The 19,698-nt window shown below is 48.3% G+C and overlaps 1 protein-coding gene across 1 annotated transcript in view; it reads left to right on the top strand.

The window, feature by feature from the left end:
- The window catches only part of LOC120852630 (colorectal mutant cancer protein), a 311,627-nt gene that overhangs the window by 208,497 nt on the left and 83,432 nt on the right, over nt 1-19,698 (top strand). The window contains exon 4 of the mRNA XM_040225966.1: nt 2,869-3,011. Within this exon, the coding sequence (XP_040081900.1) occupies nt 2,869-3,011 (143 nt within the window). The remainder of the gene's footprint in view (nt 1-2,868; nt 3,012-19,698) is intronic.

Raw genomic sequence — 19,698 nt, 5'->3', positions numbered from 1 at the left:
CTGCTCACAACCTCCTTACAAGGTTGCTTTCTACCTCTACTGTTTCCTCTGTTTGCTCGTGTAGTGTTGGACTGTAACCTTCCCTATGATACCCAAAGGGGAATCCTTAACCAGGGATGATGTGTGCTCACCTCAACCCCTCTCTGTAGGGTCGAGAACACAGACCGTCTGTACTTCCCTGCTGCCTGTTTGGTCTCTTTCCATAAAAGATCTCACAACACTTACTCCTTCCCCTGAATTCCTTGACTTCACACATTATTTTACATTTATTTCCACCATTTGACCCTGATTATTTGCCTTCTTCAATACAAAAAGTTTTGCTTCTGGCCAGTATTGCCCACTCAGCAAGTGGCCTGAGTGTTCCTCCAGCTTCATGGTTCCCTCCTGCACCCTGATTTGGTTTCAGCTATCTGTCCCCTCTGTCCCAAGCTCTACACACCCCAGTTCACGTCCACGGGCTCCCCTGAGGCTCTGCAGATGCCCATGCACCCTGATGACCTATCTTAAATGGCTTGCCTTAAGGCTCTTCTGTAGCTCTGCTCCATCCTGGAGGTCCTCCCTGATAACTGCCCACCTGCAGCCCCAGAGCTGCAGTCCACCCAGAGCATCCTTCGTAGCGTAGAATTAGTTGTGAACGTGTGCGCATGTGCTGTGTCACTTTCACCGCCAGGCTCCTCTGTCCATAGGATTCTCTAGGCAAGAATACTGGAGTGGGTTGCTATGCGCTTCTCTATGCCATCTCTCCCTGACCCAGGGATCAGACCTGCGTCTCTTACGTTTCTGCACCGGCAGGCGGGTTCTTACCACTAGAGCCACATGGGAAGCCCACTTGTAACATAAAATTTGACTCCCAAAAGAGCAGCATCCACTTGGTTTTTGCTTTCCTATCCTTGTCTTGATGCTCAGATACCTTGAAAGAGCATTCTTGGCTTGCATTTCATGACACTGAAAGTCTTCCACCTGAAGGTGACATTTCTTGTGTGGTATCATTCTTCAGTCTGTGGTCTCACCTTAGTAAGGAATGTTCCCTTCCTTACTGAATGCTTCCTTCTCCCACCCCTTCTGTTTTCACTTCTTTATAAAACCCATCCTAATAAAGTAATTTTTTACAAAGCAGGAGATTTGGCAGGCACTAGATGTTTGGGACCTGCCAAGCCAAGACAGTTGAAGGTGGCTATAAAAGATTTTGCAAATACCATTTGCCCCAGAGGCACAGCAGCAGCTTTTTTGGCTGAAAAACAGTCTCAGCCAAGCTGAAGCTGATTACATTGGCCATGCAACAAAGGTAATTTATTCATTATACCCAAAATCTCCCATTAACTAAAATCAGGATTTCAACTGCTGATTGAAAGGAAGCTGTTGGATCAGAGCACAATTACCCTCTAGACCAAAAAGGCAGTGACTCTTAAGAGTACTTTCTAATTGTTTTTCTTTCCTAAGCCTAATTACTGTTGGCTGTGCAGAAATCTAATAATTAACTTATTCATATAACATTAACCTATATTTGTTTCCCATAACCACTCCCATTCTAATTCACATTCTGCATTTCTGGTGGTTTTATATCTGTTTAAAGTCTTCCTAGATTTCTGTGTGGCTTTTATCAGAAATACTTTATAAAGCAAGGACTCAGCTGAATTCTTTCCCTGAGAGGATGGGTGTTCATTTCATGAGAAAACCAAGAACTCTGGAGAGTTCTTCCCATTTCTCTAGTATAGATGTGTCTCCTGAGCTTCAGATGGTATTTGCCTCTTCCCCAAGTCTCACTGATCACCACTCACCATCTTGGTCCACCGAAAACTGTGGACTTTCTGCCCTTACCCTCCGGTTGTCAGCAACTTAATGTGAATGCCAGGTTAAGAGAAATTCTTCCTATCTTTCCTATCTTTCTTCACAGACACCCTCCCCCTAGGGCTAGGCAGACACCTTCGGACTTTCCAAACTCATAATTAAACCCCCTGACGATTTTCTTTTCTGGCTCACTTGCAAGATAAATGCATCAAAGAAGATTAATTTTTGCTCTCTCCATGTCTGTATCCAGTGTGTGTAGTGATGGCAATGGTGTGGGAAGGAGGTCTGTGTGTACTTTGAAATACATACTGCAGTTGTAACTTTTCTTAGCTTGCCCATGACTAATTCAGAGCCCAAAGTTTACAAGAGATCCATGAGGGGCTGAAAAGGGAGTGGGTGTGTTTGTGCAGATGAAACACAGATGAATTTCAAAGTTATCTGCCTACAAGCAAAGGCAGATTGAAGGAAACAGACCATTGAAAGCCATTTTCCCCCTCACTCCATTCTCCTATCCTGTCCCTTAACTCCACTTACTTCCTTTAGAGAAACTAAGTGTGGTCTTTCTCAGACATGCTGACCCCTACACCTCTCAGAGCACTGGTTTCGATCTGCACAGACAGGATGCTGGTTTTCCAGTCTCTGTAACCTCAGCAGTCCTTCTATTCTCTTCCCAGAAGGAAACGCAGCATGGGACTCTGGTGGTGATGCTCTGAGTCACCCCTATTCATAGGCCCTTGATGGTCCTGCTCACTGTAGCCTCAGTGCTAGGAATCTCAGTTCTTCTTTGCCTTGGAATTTCAGGGGGTGAAGAAGCCTACTTTCTTTAGGAAATGTTTGAAGGGGGTAGTTTTCTGGTAGGCTGACAGACGAGTCTTGTCGGTTGTATGGGTATGGATGTGGAAACTTTCAGTGTCAAACACCACCCATCTAGTTAGCCTGAAAGGAGTCCTGATCCATGTGGCTCGAGAGGAGAGCTATCTGTTTGTGTTCTGAGTGTCTTTATCTTGTTATTAAAAGACATTCTCTAGGGATGTGTCTCGTGTGTCTGTCAGTGGAGTCTGACTTCCCTTTTGTTCTCAGGGAGGAAGATGAGTACTCAGAATTGCGATCAGAGCTCAGCCAGAGTCAACACGAGGCCAATGAGGACTCTCGCAGCGTGGATCAGGACCAGACCTCTGTGTCTGTCCCTGAAAACCAGTCCACCATGGTCACTGCCGACATGGGTAAGTCTGCCTGCCGTGGCTGCAATGCCAGGGCTCGGCTTCTGGATTGTAATCAAAACTTTAGAAGCATGAGACAGCCTGGATCGAGATTTAGTGAGTCAAGCAGCTTGTTGAGTAGATGAAGGCAGGTGAAGGCTCATTCATTTCAGTTCTCTACATATTCCTTTGTTGGTCACACTGGAACCAAAGAGCTGAATTCCCTTTCTGCCTTGATGTTTGTGATTCAAACATGTCACCTTCTACGTGAAAAGTCAGGAAGTAGGGAACCAGGTAAAAAGGTGATTGCACTGTTCCAAGTTCAGTAAAACTGAGCTGTGATGGCAAGAATGGAAAGGATGGGCTGAGGAGTGACTCACTGCAGAGGAGGAGGTGATAGGTTCAGCAACTCTTGGGTAAGCAGGATCCAAAATGACTCTTTAAAACGTTCATCCTGAGTGACTCAGAATGATTGTATTCCTTACTAAAGAAGTTTGGTTGAGAAATGATTTGGGAAATAAATATATTTTGTTTGAGGTTGTGAAGAAATGTCTGTATGAAAATAGCTGGTAACAGCATGTTGGTATGGTGTGTTTTAAACTACAGGTTATGACCCTTCCAAGTAGGTCTTGAAAGTACATGAAAAATCAAAATGTTTTAAAAATGAAATCAAATAGGAAAAAAAAAAACAGAATGATAGTATTGTTTTTTCAGGACACGTATCTGTTGGATATGTATATGTCATAAGCTGCCAAGGGAAATGTTCTAACTAGGGGTTGCAATTGAAGTGTTGTAAAACCTCTGGCCAACTTGAAGATGCTCAACTAGATCTCTGGAGAGATTGGGGTTGTGGATAAGGGCTTTGAAGTTATGCGGTAAAGAGCTCCCTATGGTTGAAAGCTTGTGAAGTCCAAATGGGGAGACGCAGTGTATCTTAGGAAATGTTCACATGTCAGGGGGTGATGGGAAAGGAACAAGGAGAAGGAAGAGTAAGCATAGTACAGTTTACATTAGAACTTAAGTTTCCATTGGGGAGAGAGTGACTTTAATAAATATTAAACATTTATGCTTAATTATAAACCTATATAATAACCAGGGCTTCCCTATATAGACTTATAATATAACCAGGGCTTCCCTGGTAGCTCAGCTGATAAAGAACCCACCTGCAATGCAGGAGACCCTGGTTTGATTCCTGGGTCAGGAAGATCCTCTGGAAAATGGACAGGCTATCCACTCCAGTATTCTTGGGCTTCTCTGGTGGCTCAGCTGCTATAGAATCCACTTGCAATGTGGGAGACCTGGGTTCAGTCCCTGGGTTGGGAAGATCCCCTGGAGAAGGGAAAGGCTACCCACTCTAGTATTCTGGCCTGGAGAATTCATGGACTACAGTTCATGGGTTCTCAGAGTCGGACGCAACTGAGTGACTTTCACAACAACCTGCATAAACCTATATACATGCTATAACATCAAGTACCATGGCAATGTGTCAAAGGAATTCAGTTTAAGATTTCCAGGAAAGCTTCCTCTCAGAAGTGACATTTGAGCTGAGATGTGGAGGGTAAGTAGGAATTGAGTGCATGAGAGAGGAAGTGGCATGCAGGAGAGAGGGGATGATGTAGTCAAGGCGGTGAATAAGACCCTCTTTTATGAAGAGTGCAGAGGTGTGAGACAGAGGCTGGGAGAGGCAGGCCAGAGCCAGACAGCACAAGATCTCATAGACCACGCTAGGGAGTCTGACCATTATTCAGAGACCCAGGAGAAACCGCTGAATGATTTTAACAGCTGTGGATGGGAGGGATGAGATGATCAGATGGCATTCTGAATCAATCAGTCTGTGATGAAGAGAAAGAATCAGTGGATCAAGGGTGAATGGGGGAAGCCGGCCTGGAAACCATTGCCGAAATCAAGGCGGGCAAAGCTGTTGCCAGAATTAAAGGTGGTGGCTGTTGAGACGTGGAAAAGCAGATGAGTACCGAAAATTGACAAGATCGTCCAAGGAATCCATCACAGGGTGAAGAAGGAAGGAGGCATGCGTGGGTGTCCCGTAAGTGTCTGGTTTGCCCACTGGATGGGTGGCAGGGCCAATCAGCCATATGGGAGCAAAGGAAAAAGGACTCAGTGGTTTTGGTCTGAATTTAGTTTTGTTGGGGAGGGGCATGGGTGGGGTGGAGAGGAGGGTGTGTGTTTTGTTTGGGCAGAAGTTTCAGGTGTCTGGAGCTATCTGGGTGGAGATGTTGGGAAGGCAGTAGGTACACATAAACCACAACAGGTCTGGCTGAAGAAAGCAGTCGGGAGACGTCAGGCTGTTTGCAGATAGTTACGGAAGCAGTGGAAGTCGATGTGAAGAACATGAAGTGTAGAGAACTAGAGGCTAGGTGTAGGGGGCCACCGGCCGAGGAGAAGACGCAGGAGCACCTCGTGGCAGGGATGAACCTCTCGGCGTCTCGGTCTCGGCTCAAACGCGCCTTCCCAAAGCACCTCGCGAGCACCCGTCTATGCATGTCCGGCGCCGCCTCTCGCCACCTCGCTGGTCTCCTCCTTACATCACACTGAAAGTTTAAATGATGTGTTTGTACTTCTTTGCTTGACTGACGCTCCCACTAAACCGCGCTGAGCAAAACCTTGTTTATTTTCTCTACTCGTGGCTCTCCGGAGCCCACCACAGGGCCTGGCACAGAGTGCAGTGTGGGTTCAGAGATATGTGTTTGAATGAAGGGGTGGTACAGTCAACCAGTCCATCAACCAGGCGGTCAGCTGGAGCCGTAAGAAGGACATGTGGAGAGCTGTGCCCACCAGGCGGTGGGGGAGAAGACTCTCCTAAGGAAGGAGGGTCCCCAGCATGGATGGCTGCTAAGGCCACATAAGATGGGTTTAGGTACATCGATGTCCCTGAGTGCTGGGTACTGATACCAGCTTTAGCCAGATGGAAATGGGTGAGGAGAGGGCTTGCCTTGCGGGCCTGGGGCCTTGGCTTCAGGCTAAAGCTGCTTCCCCCACACTGAACCCAGACCGCAGGCCTGCCGTCACGGCATACACACACCCTGGCGACCAGCCCACGTCCTCCGAGCTCCGTTATACCAGCGTCATAATCTTACCCTGGTGGCCTCGACCTTCTGGGCTCAGGCTTCCAGCCTCAGGCGGTCAGACACGTGCAGGCAGCCGAGAAGTTTCTGTCACTGCCCAGACGCATTCCTACACCCATCCCTCCATTCAGTTCTCTGAAACTATTTTTCATGAAATTAAGCAAGTGACCTGCACTCCAACAAAATTTCTTAGTCAAAGAAACTTGGGGAGTTGGAGGGCAAACCCCCTGCAGTGGATGGCGAGGGTAGTGGGGCACATCTTCACCGCGGGCGTCCCAGGGCTCCCGTTGCGGGCAATCACCTGTATCCGGGTGCCCGCTCGGGAGCCAGTGTCTGCCCGTCTGCACCGGGAGCAGGCTTTGTTTTCCCAAATCATGTATTTTTGCCCTTTCCCTCAGTAAAAATGCATGTTCGTTACAACTGGTGGTAGTTTCATTCCCAACAAGCCTGGGCTCCTGCTGGGAAGCGACCCTTGTCTGCCTGGGGCCTGTGTGTGTTCTCTGCCCGCAGTAGGAGCCATCAGTCATTCATGTAGCCGCTCGCTGAGTGCCGTGCTAGGGATAGGTGTGTGAGACCCAGAACCTGCCCTCAGATCACTGTGCTCGCAGGCTCATGCCCTTCATCCCCAGAGTGACATCCCCACTTCTAACTCTGACCTGCAGGCCCGTGGAGCCTGGAGAGCCCCCACCTCAAGCCTTGCCCTTCCCGACTCTTCCTGCTTCCTTCCCGCTCTGGCCACACAGGCCTTCCCTGCTATCCCTCAGACCTGACCAGCGCCTCTGAACTCAGGGTCCCTGCATCCACTGATGCCCACTCATCCTTTCTCTCACAGTCAGTCTGCTCTCCCCTCCTCACAGCCTCTCCCGGCCCCTCGTGGGGTCCTGGACTGTCCCTCACGTGCACGCTGCTTGGCCTCCGCTCCGCACGCATGTCCCTCCCTTCTCACCCCACCTCAACCCTCTTCATCGCACTTAGCCCTCCGTGATGCCACCTCCCACGTGTCCCTCCCATCTCCCCCACCTCATCCCTCTTCATCGCACTTAGCCCTCCGTGACACCACCTCCCGTTTGTCTTTACTTCCTTATGTGTATCACCAGTCTTGGTCAGTTCTTGTGCTGGAATGCCAGCTCCACGTGGGCAGGGACTTTGACTCTTCGACATAGCGGTGCCCTCTCACAGGAGGCTTCCAGAGAGGTGAGTGACAGGGAGCGACTTGGAGCTTGCGGTTGTTTGGAGGATGCAAAGGGAACAGAGAATGCCTGCCGATGGAGCACACCGGAAGATGGACAGGGGCCACAGCCTCTGGTGGGAGCGTCAGAATGTGCCAGAAGTCACACCTAGGCTGACAGCTGAGGGATAAGTGGGAACAAGCGGGCACAGAGGGGACAGGAGGAGAGTGCGGTGGGCACGGCCGCCCCCGCCAGGACCCCACGGAGGGCAGGCCTGGGGACAGCAGGAGGATCAGCTCACGAAAGCCCAGCAGAGCACAGCCCCTGCACATCCATCAGAACTGGGTGGCTGCCTCTTCTTACTCCCGTGCCATTTTCCAATTCAATTGCTTCAGCAGGGAAAAAAGCTTCCATTTATAAACACTTTTATAGGAAATCATTAAAACACATCCATTTCATTATGACTGCTGTATTTGCAAACCTCCATTAGCCACCCAGCTTGGCTAATTTTGAGCTGGATTTTATATACAGAGTTGGCTGCAGTATATTTGCCAATTTCCATTTAAGATAATAGGAGTAGTCCCTTCATCAGAAATCACTTGTCTTTTGTGTTCAAACCCACTTCGATAAGCTGGCTCCAGGGCATGGTCCTCAGAGCCTGGACAAGGCAACCCGCAATGCAGAAGGTGCTTTGACCTACCTAAGCAGTCCTATACAGGAGAAAGGTCCCGATGGTGTCACATTGCATCTTCAAGTAAACTGCATTACCTCTGTTCAAACCTAGTCACGAAATCATTTGTAAAATAAAGATAATTAAGTAGACGAAGATAAAGTAGTAGTTATGGCTTGGGATTTCTGTTTCCTCACCTTGGCAAAGAGTTCTCGTTAAAAGGGAGGCTGCAGATCATGGCTGACGTGGTTTATTCACTTACTTTGTGTTGAGCATTAACAGGCATCCTCAAGTTCGGTCCTCAGTCTTAAAGGAGGCACTATAGAGCTCCTTACCTGTGAAACTGAGATAACAGGAGTTCAGAGAGGGCAAGTCACTTGTCCAGGCTGCACAGCTAAGCACTTGTTTTCGTTCCTGACACCCATGTATCTATAGGTGGGTTTCCTTTCACAGGAAAACATACCTTTGGCTGGTGTGCTCTGCTTACCACCATCCTGTGAGGTCTCTAGAGCTGGCAGCAGTATTTAGGGAGCCACTGTCTGATCAGAGCTCCTGGCTTACTAGCAAAGTGTCTGCTGTTCATTGAGACGCTGCAGATCTCCAACTTAGCTCCCACACCCTTAGACCAACCCATGCTGGGTGCTGCAGCAGAGCCAAGCACAGATGTGTGAGATGGCACTGGTCATGCTAGCTTGCAGGTGGGTGGTGGGGGTGGGGGTGCATTCCTTCCTGCAGGCTGTCTTCCCACCTCTGTTCATGGAACAGCAAAGCTGGTCTGGAGCAATTGTCTGTAAAACAAAATCCCTGACCCCATGGACCTTTGCACAGGCTGTGATAGGTTCTGCTCCTGTATTTTGAAATTTCTTCTGGGTTTTGGTGAGAAAGTCTTATTTGTATGGAATTTAGCAGTGCTGAACTATCATCCTTTAGGGAGGGAAGAAAGCGTATGCCCCCGTGCTTGCTGGTGTGATCATTTAGACAGAGATTTCCTCCTTATGCATAGTTTTTGGAAGACAACCAAGGAAGAATTTACACATGAAACCTGGCTGTTTGGCACAGCTGTGACTATGAAATACGTTTAATGTTAAAGCCAGATTTTCCTGGCTTAATGGACCATGAGGCTTAATGGCTCAGGAGAAATGTTCCAAAGTGTTGAGCAGCCCCTCCCAGTGGGGAGAAAGGGGATTTGGGGCAGGGAAGGAAAGACAGTCCTGCCTTCTCCAAAAATGATTTCTGCAGAGTAGGAGAAAAGTATTTACAAAGGCAGGGCAGCCTGTCCAGAGAAAATTCAATTGCTGTTAGGAATGAGGCACTAAGGAGGCAGTTGTCCTCTGGCAGAGCATGTTTAAAGGAGAATCAGATTCTTGGTAACCTGATTCTGAAACTTTGCAAAACCAGTCCATAGGTTGGCAATGTTAGACAGGACAGAAACTAGCACCCTGACTTGGCAATGAAACAGGCCCAGCCCTGTGCTACTTTTTTTTTTTTTTTTTGTCTCCTTTAATTGGGCGACTTAATCTTTCCCAAGAAGTTCATGAAAACCCCTGAAAACCAAGCCCAGGGCAGGCTTCGAAGTTTCAGACAGTGACTCACAGAAGGCTAAGGTGACTATGTCCTTCCTTGCGAGGATATGAGCCTGGTCAGACAAGGCCTGTCTGCGAATGTGACCATGGCCATGTGGCCGAGGAGGCCACCTAAAATCATTCCAGAACTTTCCTTAGAGAGGAACCAAGCTTGAGAGCAGACAAGATTATTGCCCCACGTCATCTTGTGTCACTTTGGACTGTTTCCCTCAAACTACTGTTCAGTGGTTTTGCAGCCCACAAAGGAGACTTGAGATGTAAGACAGATATGGAAAGCCATGGGTCATGTTTGTTCAGAATGAGCTCCCTTGACTCTTAGGTTCAGGAACTCCTCTTCTAAGGTAATGAAGTGCAAGTCGCTCGGTCGTGTCCGACTCTTTGTGACCCCATGGACTATACAGTCCATGGAATTCTCCAGGCCAGAATACTGGAGTGGGTTGCCATGCCCTCCTCCAGGGGATCTTCCCAACCCAGGGACTGAACCCAGGTCTCCCACATTGCAGGCAGATTCTTTACCAACTGAGCCACAAGGGAACCTCCTTCTAAGATAAGCAGCCTTTATTTTCTAAACAGACTGTATCTCCTTAGGTTGGATTGTTCTTTCAGTTGGAACTCATATTTTCCCTTAAAAGCAGCAACCTAGACCTCTCACCTTTTGAGATGGACTGCTCTCCGTCTGTGGAATGTGTATCTCATGATAAATCTAGTTCTTACCTAGGGGGGAAAAACACCAAAAACTCCCCAGCATCACAGACGTAGAGAACGGACGTGTACACGTAGAGGGCAAAGGAGAAGGTGGACGAATTGAGAGAGTAACATTGAAACATACGCCTTGCCATGTGTAAAATAGATAACTAGAGGGAACCAGCTATAGAGCTCCGGGAGCTCAGCCCGGTGCTCTGATGACCTAGAAGAGTGGGATTCTGAGGGCGGGCAGGAGAGGGGACATATATATACTTAGATCTGATTCACGTTGTTATGTGACAGAAACCAACCCAACATTGTAAAGCAGTTATTTTTCAGATAAACTTAAAAAAAAAAAAAAAAAAAAGTCACACAGGGGTGTGAGCTTCCCAAAGCAGCCTCGGAAAGTCTATTTTATCTGTAAGGGAAATAAAGTACGGGCGCTCACTAGTCTTGATGCAGGCCCAGCCCTTGCTGTGGACCTTGTTTTTGGGAGGAGAGGTTCTATGCACATCTTCCGCTTTCTCCTGCTGCTTTGGAAGTGCCCCGCCACAGGCAGAGCCGCGGGGCCTAGGGAGACCCCCTGTGTGCCGGCCCCGTTCACTCCTGGGGCTGGAGCCCGCCTGCCTCTTGAGCTGAGATGGACGATCCAGCCTGGGGAAAGGCCCACTTGGCCTGAAGGGTAGTAAGCTTTGGGGGAAATGCTCAGAGGTGGGGTCCACAAGCTGGGCAGGCAACTGGGGGGCCTTGGGGTGCAGTGAGGGGCTGGGGTTTGTCCTCTAAGTATACTTCTAACTGTGTCTTCAGGGTAACCTCTCAGAGGCACAGGTGCAAAGCCATCTTGAAGGCTGTGCATGGAGAATGCCAAATTGCCCCTTTCTGCCCCTAAGGCTCCTCACCTTTGCAGTACTGGGTATTTTCTTACTCTTAGTTCAGTTCAGTTCAGTCGCTCAGTCGTGTCCGACTCTTTGCGACCCCATAAACTGCAGCACGCCAGGCCTCCCTGTCCATCACCAACTCCCAGAGTTCACTCAAACTCATGTCCATCGAGTCCGTGATGCCATCCAGCCATCTCATCCTCTGTTGTCCCCTTCTCCTCCTGCCCCAATCCCTCCCAGCATCAGAGTCTTTTCCAATGAGTCAACTCTTCACATGAGGTGGCCAAAGTACTGGAGTTTCAGCTTTAGCATCAGTCCTTCCAAAGAACACCCAGGGCTGATCTCCTTTAGAATGGACTGGTTGGATCTCCTTGCAGTCCAAGGGACTCTCGGGAGTCTTCTCCAACACCACAGTTCAAAGGCATCAATTCTTTGGTGCTCAGCTTTCTTCACAGTCCAACTCACATCCATCATGACCACTTACTCTTAAAGCTGTGCCAATTCAAGTGGTTCGTCTTCACAGAAGTAGAATGATCACATGTGCACTTGAACGTCTCTCGGTTTGTTAGAGCCTTGCTCTCTGGAGCCCCCTGTCAGAACTCTTCTGCCTCCGAGGCCGGGGTGGAGTGGGTGATGGGATCGTGTGAGGGCTGTGGCAGCTGAGAAGAGGGTCCTGAGGGGGCAGGCGTGAGGCCTTCACGCTGTCGAAGGCTGAGTGTACTGCTGTAGAAAAACACACTACGTCAGAACTGCACAGCAGCAACAGCAAAGACAGAACACATCCCCGACAGGTGAGATGTGCTGTAGTGGAAGTCTTTGGGGAAAGAAATACTGAGGAGGCTCTGCCCTCCCAGTGAAGTCAGGGCCCAGCAAGGGAGGGGCTGGCTCCTGCTGCTCTCACCCTGAGCAGTATCTGTGTTCTTGGGGGTGATGTGGGTGGCATTCCTGTTCTTGTAGCTGGCTGAGAGATCAGTCATCATACTGGCCCCTGAGTTAATCTAGCCATCAACATTTCCAAGCTATCAGATCTCTTTGCCTTGAGAGTTGCAGTATTTGTTTTCACCTCAACTTTTTATTCTGAAAAACTTTAAACTTACATAAAAGACACAATGAACCCCCTAAACCTTTTGCCTAGACTCACCAATGGGTAACATTTTACATTTGGTATTTTTCCCTCTTGCACTTGGAGAACGTTTTTTCCTAAGCAGTTTGACAGTGAGAGGCAGACACCATGCTGCTTCACCCTAAATATATGAGCACCAGCCTCTTAAAAACAGGGACTTTCTCAGTCCTAACCACAGCACCTTTAGCCCACCTGAGAATCTGACCACGGGTGGAATACTAACTACCTGTGGTCCACATATAAACTCCCCACATGCCCCATTCCTGCCTTCTGTCACCGTTGCTCAGCGTCCAGGATCAGTCAGGGCTCACACATCTGTTTAGTTACCGCGTCTTTCTTCTCTCCTTTATCTAGAACAGGTACCCACATTTTTGTCTCTCACGACACAGTCATGTTGAGCAGGCCAGGTTAGTGGTGTCATAGAAAACCCCGCGGTCTTCATGATCTGTTTTCTTATTTGAAATTAACATTTTTTTGCAAGGATGTGCATAGGTGATATGCATGTGTCCTCGCTACTGAGTTGCAGCTGGAGGTACAGAATGTCCGTTTGTCCACTGCTTGTGATGTTAGGATGCTTTTAGACTATAGCATCATTCTCATGAATCCTCGTCAGTAGACACAGACCCTGTGTACGTGATGCAGGATGTAACTTCTGTGAATATTCTCTTGTTCCTTTCCTCTCACCCCCTTCTGTCTTCTACTTCGCACTTAGACCCAGAAGCTGACTCTTGTCATTTTCTATGTTGTTTTGTCCTGGCTTTGTCGGTTCCTCGCTGGGGTTAGGGAGGGCCATGCTGCATGCAGAGTGGATGCTAGGGCTAAAAAGGAAGCCTAAACCCTCCTGGATTCAGCCAGTTTCAGCGGTGGGGCCTGGCACGACCCAAGCTGCTCCCTCCCTAGGAGGTCACCTCTCGCCTCTTAGCAGAACGTCTGTCTTGATGCTGGGAGAACCTGTAGCTCTTTCTTGCACTTCAGTGGCTTTACAAGGCATGACATGTGCCTGGTCAGAACAGCAGTGGGGGGCTGTGGGTTAGCCCTTGGAAGGCCACATGGGTTCTAGTTACAGCCTGACGTGCCACGCTCACACCGGAGGGCTTTGGGGCGTTCCCAGTAGGCCTACAGCTGCTTCTGTTTCTCAGACCAGCTGAGATTCACTGTGGCTAATATCCTTGCCTTCCATGGAAGCATCCTCCTTGGGGATCCCTCTTATTACCTGAAGGCCTTCCTCCGCTTTAGCAGCCTGTGGTCTCTCACTTGATAGGTCTTTGATTTGAAGATATTTGGTCAATAAGCAGCCTCACAAAAACTTGATGCTTTTAAAAGTTGGCTTAGAACAAGTCTTTCATCTCTTTCACACTTTAACTCATGCGGACTTTATTAAGCTCTCCTCCACGCTTGGTGGTGTGAGCATCTCCAAACACGAGGATGGATGAACAGAGTCCCCATTCCCCAAATCCAGGCTTCTTAGGGTCCATGTTTGAGATACCAGGTAATTACAGGGACTATGATGCCTCAAAGAAAGAAATAGGAGACTATAGGCAATCAGGGAAGGCTTCCTGGAAGAGGAGACTTTAAGGCAAAGCTTTAAAAAGAGCCATTATGGGCTTCCCTCATGGGTCAGTGGTGAAGAATCTGTCTGCCACTGCAGGAGACACGAGCTCACTCCCTCTTCTGAGAAAATCCACACGCTGTGGAGCAACTCAGCTCAGGGGCCATAACTGTTGAGCCTGTGCTCTAGAGCCTGGGAGCCTCAACTACTGAAGCCTGCTTGCTCTAGAGCCCAGGATCCGCGACCAAGAGAAACCCCTCCAGTGAGAAGCCCGAGCACTGAAACTAGAGAGCAGCCCCCACTCACCACAGCCAGAGAAAGCTGGCACCGCAGCGAAGATCCGGCACGGCCAGAAGTAAATAAGTAAGTTCTCAAAGTCGTCTTTGAAAAGAAAACAAAACCATCGTGAAGAAGAGAATGAGAGGCTTCCAGACTCAGCGGATACGTCACTCTGAAGAGAGTGCCGAGCCCTCGGAGTAGTTACATTTGAAGTTGGGACAATATTTTGGAGCAGGTATCTTCTGGTAAGTGCTCGCTGCTTGAAATCAGAGGAACAGGGGAATATTTCTACTTTCGAGTCTCTTCAGCTGTATTTTTATTTGGGTTAGGGTTTTTGCCGGGGGTTCCGAAACAGTAGGGCCAGCTTTTAACACTGGATTCAAAATGAGCCAGTTCTCCTATAGTTTATCGTATACAACACTGGGGAGAGGCCTGGTTGATCCTGAGGGAGAAAGAGGAAAACTAGCTTTGCCCACCGGTGTTTGTTTAACCAAGCGACACTGCTGATGAGGCTTCGTCCCCGTAGCCGAGAGTGTCCTCTGACCTCCTTACCAGGTTTCCCAGTTACTTCGGTCTCCCTCAAACAGCAACGTAAAAACCTAAGCTCTGGGATCTCATTAGAAAAATAACCTGAGCTGTCTCTTCCAATTAGAAGTCTTACTGGGGTCCCGGGAAGGGTGCTGTTGTTTAGAAAAGACAGCAGCAGCAGCTGCAGCGAGGGAAGTGGGCAGAGCAATGGAGAGTGCAGCCTGCCGAGTCCAAAGGGGCCACTGCTGGCCACTCCACACGTTGCTGTCATGGGAGGAGCTGGGCCCATGATTGCCCCACCTTCTAATTTTACAGAAATAGCTGTAAATTCTAATAATGTTTAAATGTTGGCAATTAACTCAAGAATCATTTTGGTTTTGTTTTTTTTAAAAAAAAAGGTTGGGCCAGATATCGAACCCTAACATCCAATCAAAACCCCTTTTTGGCTACTGGAGGTTAGTTTGCTCCTCTGGTTCTCTGGTTGAAGGGAGATGTCATTCCATTTATCCTTCTGTGTCCTGGTTTCATCTTTACAGCCAATTAGGCAACTGGAAGGCAGAGTGCCAAGACTGTGTGAGCTTAGCCCATGCCAGAATTCCCTTTACATTGTAATTGAATGGTCTACAGCTTAAAGTTAATTGAAAATTAGCATCAGAAGAAGCCATATGAAATCTGCATGTGTGAGCTGTGGCTGAAGAAACTGGCAGTCACATCGCTTCGCACCACCTGTGCCGTCTCGTGCACCTGAATTCTTTGAGCATCTATTGCTAAGAACACGCCGTCTCCCTTGTTCTGCTTCCTCCTCTCTGACAGGAGATCTCTGATTTTTGCCATGGTCACCGGGAAGCTCAGGACTAAGTAGAAGAGTCAGCCGCAGCAGCTTTGCTAGCCCCATCTGCTTCCTCAATCTGTCTCTGATCCCAGTCTTGTGTTTTCCCAAATGACCTCTGGGGGAGGAACATGTGTTTGATACAAAGGGCACCCTCTCTGCCCCGTGGATATGGAACCGAGCCATTGCCTTTCCTCCAGGAGGCACAGCACAGCCTGAGGTGCCGCGGTGGGTCTGCCTCTGGTGACCCTTCACACCAGTGACCCTGAGAACGTTCAGAGTTGTGCAGCCATCGCCACTACCCATTCCCAGAACTTTCTTATCCTCCCAGACAGAAACTCTGTTCATTAAGCAGTATTGCCCCATTCGCCCAACCCCAGTAACCTCTCTTCTGCTTTCTGTCTCTATGAATTTGCCTGTTCCGGGTACCTCATATAAATGGAATCATACACTTGTCCCTCTGTGACTGACTTATTTCACATAGCCTAATATTTTCAAGGGTCATCCATGTTGTAGCAGGATCAAAATTCTGTTCCCTTTAAGGCTGAGTCATATTAGATTGTGTGTTTATGTCATATTTTGCTTGTCTGTTCATCTATCAACAGACACCTTGGGTTAGTCCATCCTTTGACTCCTGTGGGTCATGCTGCTATGACCATTGGCTTAACCGTTTTAAAGTGTACGGGTCCATGCTGTTAGCTGTATTCACACTGTCATGCAGCAGAGCTCCAGGACTTTTGTTTTTACCTTAGAGAACTGATAGTGTACCCATCAAACAGTGCCTGCTCCCAACCCCTCACCCTCCAGCCCCTGGTAACCACCATCTTACTTTCTGTCTCTGTGAACTTGACCACCTTAGACACCGCATATAAGTGGAATCATAAAGTATGTGTCTTTTTGTATTGCTTGTTTCCCTTAGCTTAATGTCTTTAAGGGTCAGCCATGTTGTAGCACGTGTCAAAGTTTCCTTCCTTTTTAAAGCTGAATAATCCTTCATTGTGTGTATATACCATACTTTGTTTACCCATTCATCTGCCAATTGACACTTGGGTTATTTCCGTCTTTTGGCTATTATGAACAATGCTGTTATGGACGTGATCTACAAGGATCTGTTTGAGGTCTTGCTTTCAGTTCTTTTGGACTTGTACCCAGCAATGGAATTGTTGGATCACTTGGGAGTTCTATTTTGACTTTTTGAAGAACTGCCATGCTGTTTTGCAAAGCAGTCGCACCATTTTACTGTTCCCACCAGCAGGGCACAAGGACCCCAGTTTCTCCGCTTCCTCACCAACACCTGTTATTTTGTGTTGTTGTTGTTGATAGTAGCCATCCTCTTGGGCCTAAGGTGATATTTCACTGTGGCTTTGATTTATAAATGAGGCACCTTTTTGTCTGTTCTGGAATACTTGTTCCCTGTCTGAGCTTGTCTTGCACCTCTGGTCCCTTAACTGACACCTTTGGGTCTTTTACAAAGACTCCGACTTCCTTGGCCTTCAAGGTGGAAGCTCCAGTGCCTGGTAGGGAGCTGACTGTGCAGGGCATTGGAGGCCAAGGGAAGGAATTGAAGATGTGTTCTCAGTCTGCATTGAGAAGATGCCACAGACTGAGGGATAAGGCCACTCACGTGGGGTGAGTGGTGGTGAAGTGACAGCATTGATGGGGCACCCAGAGCATCTGTCCTGTTGGCCACCCCGTCATCCTGTAAGGCCCTGAACTGGGAACAGTGACAAAAGACAGCCAGGTGTCACCTGATCACTAGTGGGGCTTGTGTAAAAGCTGTGGGTAGAAGGCGGGAGTGTGGGGGGCTCATCATCAGCCTGTGTGATACGCGCTGGGCTTCCTAAGACCAAGGAAAACATCTGTCGTTCTCTGAGTGTGAACAGAAGATGCCCCTGAGCTGCAGTCTACATGTTAACTTAAATGCCTCCCTCCGTCTTCTTGATGCCCTGTCCTGTACTTGCATCATGGTATCTGCGCTTACTTTCCCCAGCGTGGTGGTGGACAGCTGGGAGAGAGGGCCGTGGCTTTTGCCACGTACACCTGTGAGCTCCCAGAGTTGAGAGTCTGGTGTTCATCTCTGTACCCTGCTTCCAGCCTGAGCCAGGGCTCAAAAGCTAGTTCAAGAATGAGAAAGACTGATCAGACCCCCACACTTTCCTCCTGTTCCCTGTAGCTCAGCCTACTCAGGACCCAGTCTGGTGGCACCTTCTCCAGGCCTGCTGTGAAAGCCCATCAGCAGACATGTCCAGGATGATCATTTCATCAGGTGGGGCTGTGCTAGGGAAATCCTTATGAATGGCTGAACAGAAGCATCTTCCTTCCTTGCCCCGCTCACGAGCACTTACTCACGCAAATAATTCAGGAGTGTGTGTTAGCTCCAGCTCAGGGTACCAGGAAACCCAGCACCTCAAGGTAATTGATCATTTGGAGAAACTTCTCCGGTTGTTAATGGAATTAACACACATTTCCACAGCATATGTGGATACTCAGGAGCGCCACTCCTGACTCTGGACCTCTTTGTCCTGAGTTAGCGGTGGGCCCCTACCCTCCATCTCCAGAGTACTTGCGCAGTGGGGATTGTCCTCCTGTTGTCTGCAGCTCAGTGCGTGATCCATATTGAGGACAGAGAACATAAGGTGCGTGTAAAACATCTGCTGTTGACAGTCCTTGTTTCTAGTCTTGTTGGCTCTTAAATTTGTAATGATGTGGTGTTTAGATTTGCTCACTTTAAAAATAGCTTGTGACGGCCTATCCTGTGTTGAGATAAAGTGAGGAGGAAGATCAAAGTCCCTTCTTTCTTGACGCTTACACTTGAGTAGAGGACATGACCCACACCTACATCAGAGCAGATAGTGATACTTGCCATGGAGAAGATAGGATCACAGGACAAGGACTGAAGGGGAAGAGGTGGAGCCTCGTGCCTCAGACAGAGAAGAGCTTGGAGAGGAGGTGGCATTTGAGCTGAGAGCCGAATGTAAGAGGAGATTTGGGTGGAAATCATTCTCAGCAGAGGAAACAACAAAGGAAAAGGAAGCTTTGGTGCAGACGGGAGATTGGCATCTTCCAGGGATGGAGGGAAGCAAGAGTGTGCATATAGCATAGTGATGAGGCAGAAGGTTGACAGAGCAGACAAGGACCAGCGAGACCAGTGGTTCCCACCACGAACGCATGTTATAGTTATCTGATGAGCCTAAAATTTTTTCCAGTGCCGAAACTCCTCCCCTGGAGATTGTGATCTAACTAGCCTAGGTGGGGCCTGGACACTGGTGTTTTATAAAGGCTCCCCTGGGAGTTCCATGGTACAGCCTGGGTTGAAACATCAACAGCATTGATCATGCCGTCTTATACACTCTGGTAAGGAGTTTAGACTTCTGTTGAATGAAGGGGAAGCCATATAATGGTTTGGGCCGGGGAGTAACATGGTCTGGCTTATGTCCTTAAGAGACTCACTTTAGCTACAGTGTAGGGACTAGAGGTGGGAGGTTATTCAGGTGGTTCAATGGAGAAATGATGGTGGCTTGGACCAAGAATGGTGTCAGTGAAAATGGTCCGAAGAGGTCAGTTTGGGGGTGTTTTAGAGGTTGCAGTCATAAGATGGATTGGGTTTGGGGTGTAAACATAAGGAAACCAAGGTGTCATGAGAGTTAACCAGAATAACTGGGTGGATAGTATTGCTACTCACAGAGCTGGGAGAGGTGGAGAATAGTTTGGAGAAGAGGGTGAGTCATTTTCATTGGTTGCAGTGAAAACATCAGACCTCTCTTCTGTCTGGATTTAGGTGCTTGTTGTTATATGGCTTCCCTGTAGCTGCTGGGGCTTCCCTGTTGGCTCAGTGGTAAAGAATCTGCCTGCAAGTGCTGGAGACGTGAATTTGATCACTTGGTCAGGAAGACCCCCTGGAGGAGGAAATGGCAACCCACTCCAGTATCCTTGCCTGGGAAATTACATGAACAGAAGAGCCTGACGGGCTACAGTCCACGGGATCACAAAGAGTTGAATGCGACTTAGCTAAACAACAGATATAGGCAATCAAATAAAATTAAACAAAATATTCTGAGAAATCCTCTTATTGTACTGCTGAGACTTTCTTGAAGCCTTCTACAGGTAAGCAACAAAGGCAACTGGCTGTTTTATTGCATGGAACCAGTAATGAGAAAGGACAAGGAGGGAAGTGTGAAGACTTGAAGCTTCTTTCATGGATGTAAGGGAAAGGTATCCTTTGGTAAATTACTGTACTTAACAGCTGTCTTGCTATAAGAATTGAATGGTGTAATGATACATAGAATCCAAAATAGTCTGAGATATGCCAGCAAATTTGGAAAACTCAGCAGTGGCC

The sequence above is a fragment of the Oryx dammah genome, unplaced genomic scaffold, assembly GCF_014754425.2.
Source record: "Oryx dammah isolate SB20612 unplaced genomic scaffold, SCBI_Odam_1.1 HiC_scaffold_26, whole genome shotgun sequence".
NCBI lineage: Eukaryota > Metazoa > Chordata > Mammalia > Artiodactyla > Bovidae > Oryx > Oryx dammah.
Note: the sequence above shows the minus strand (reverse complement) of the source record. Positions and strands in the feature narration are given on the sequence as shown.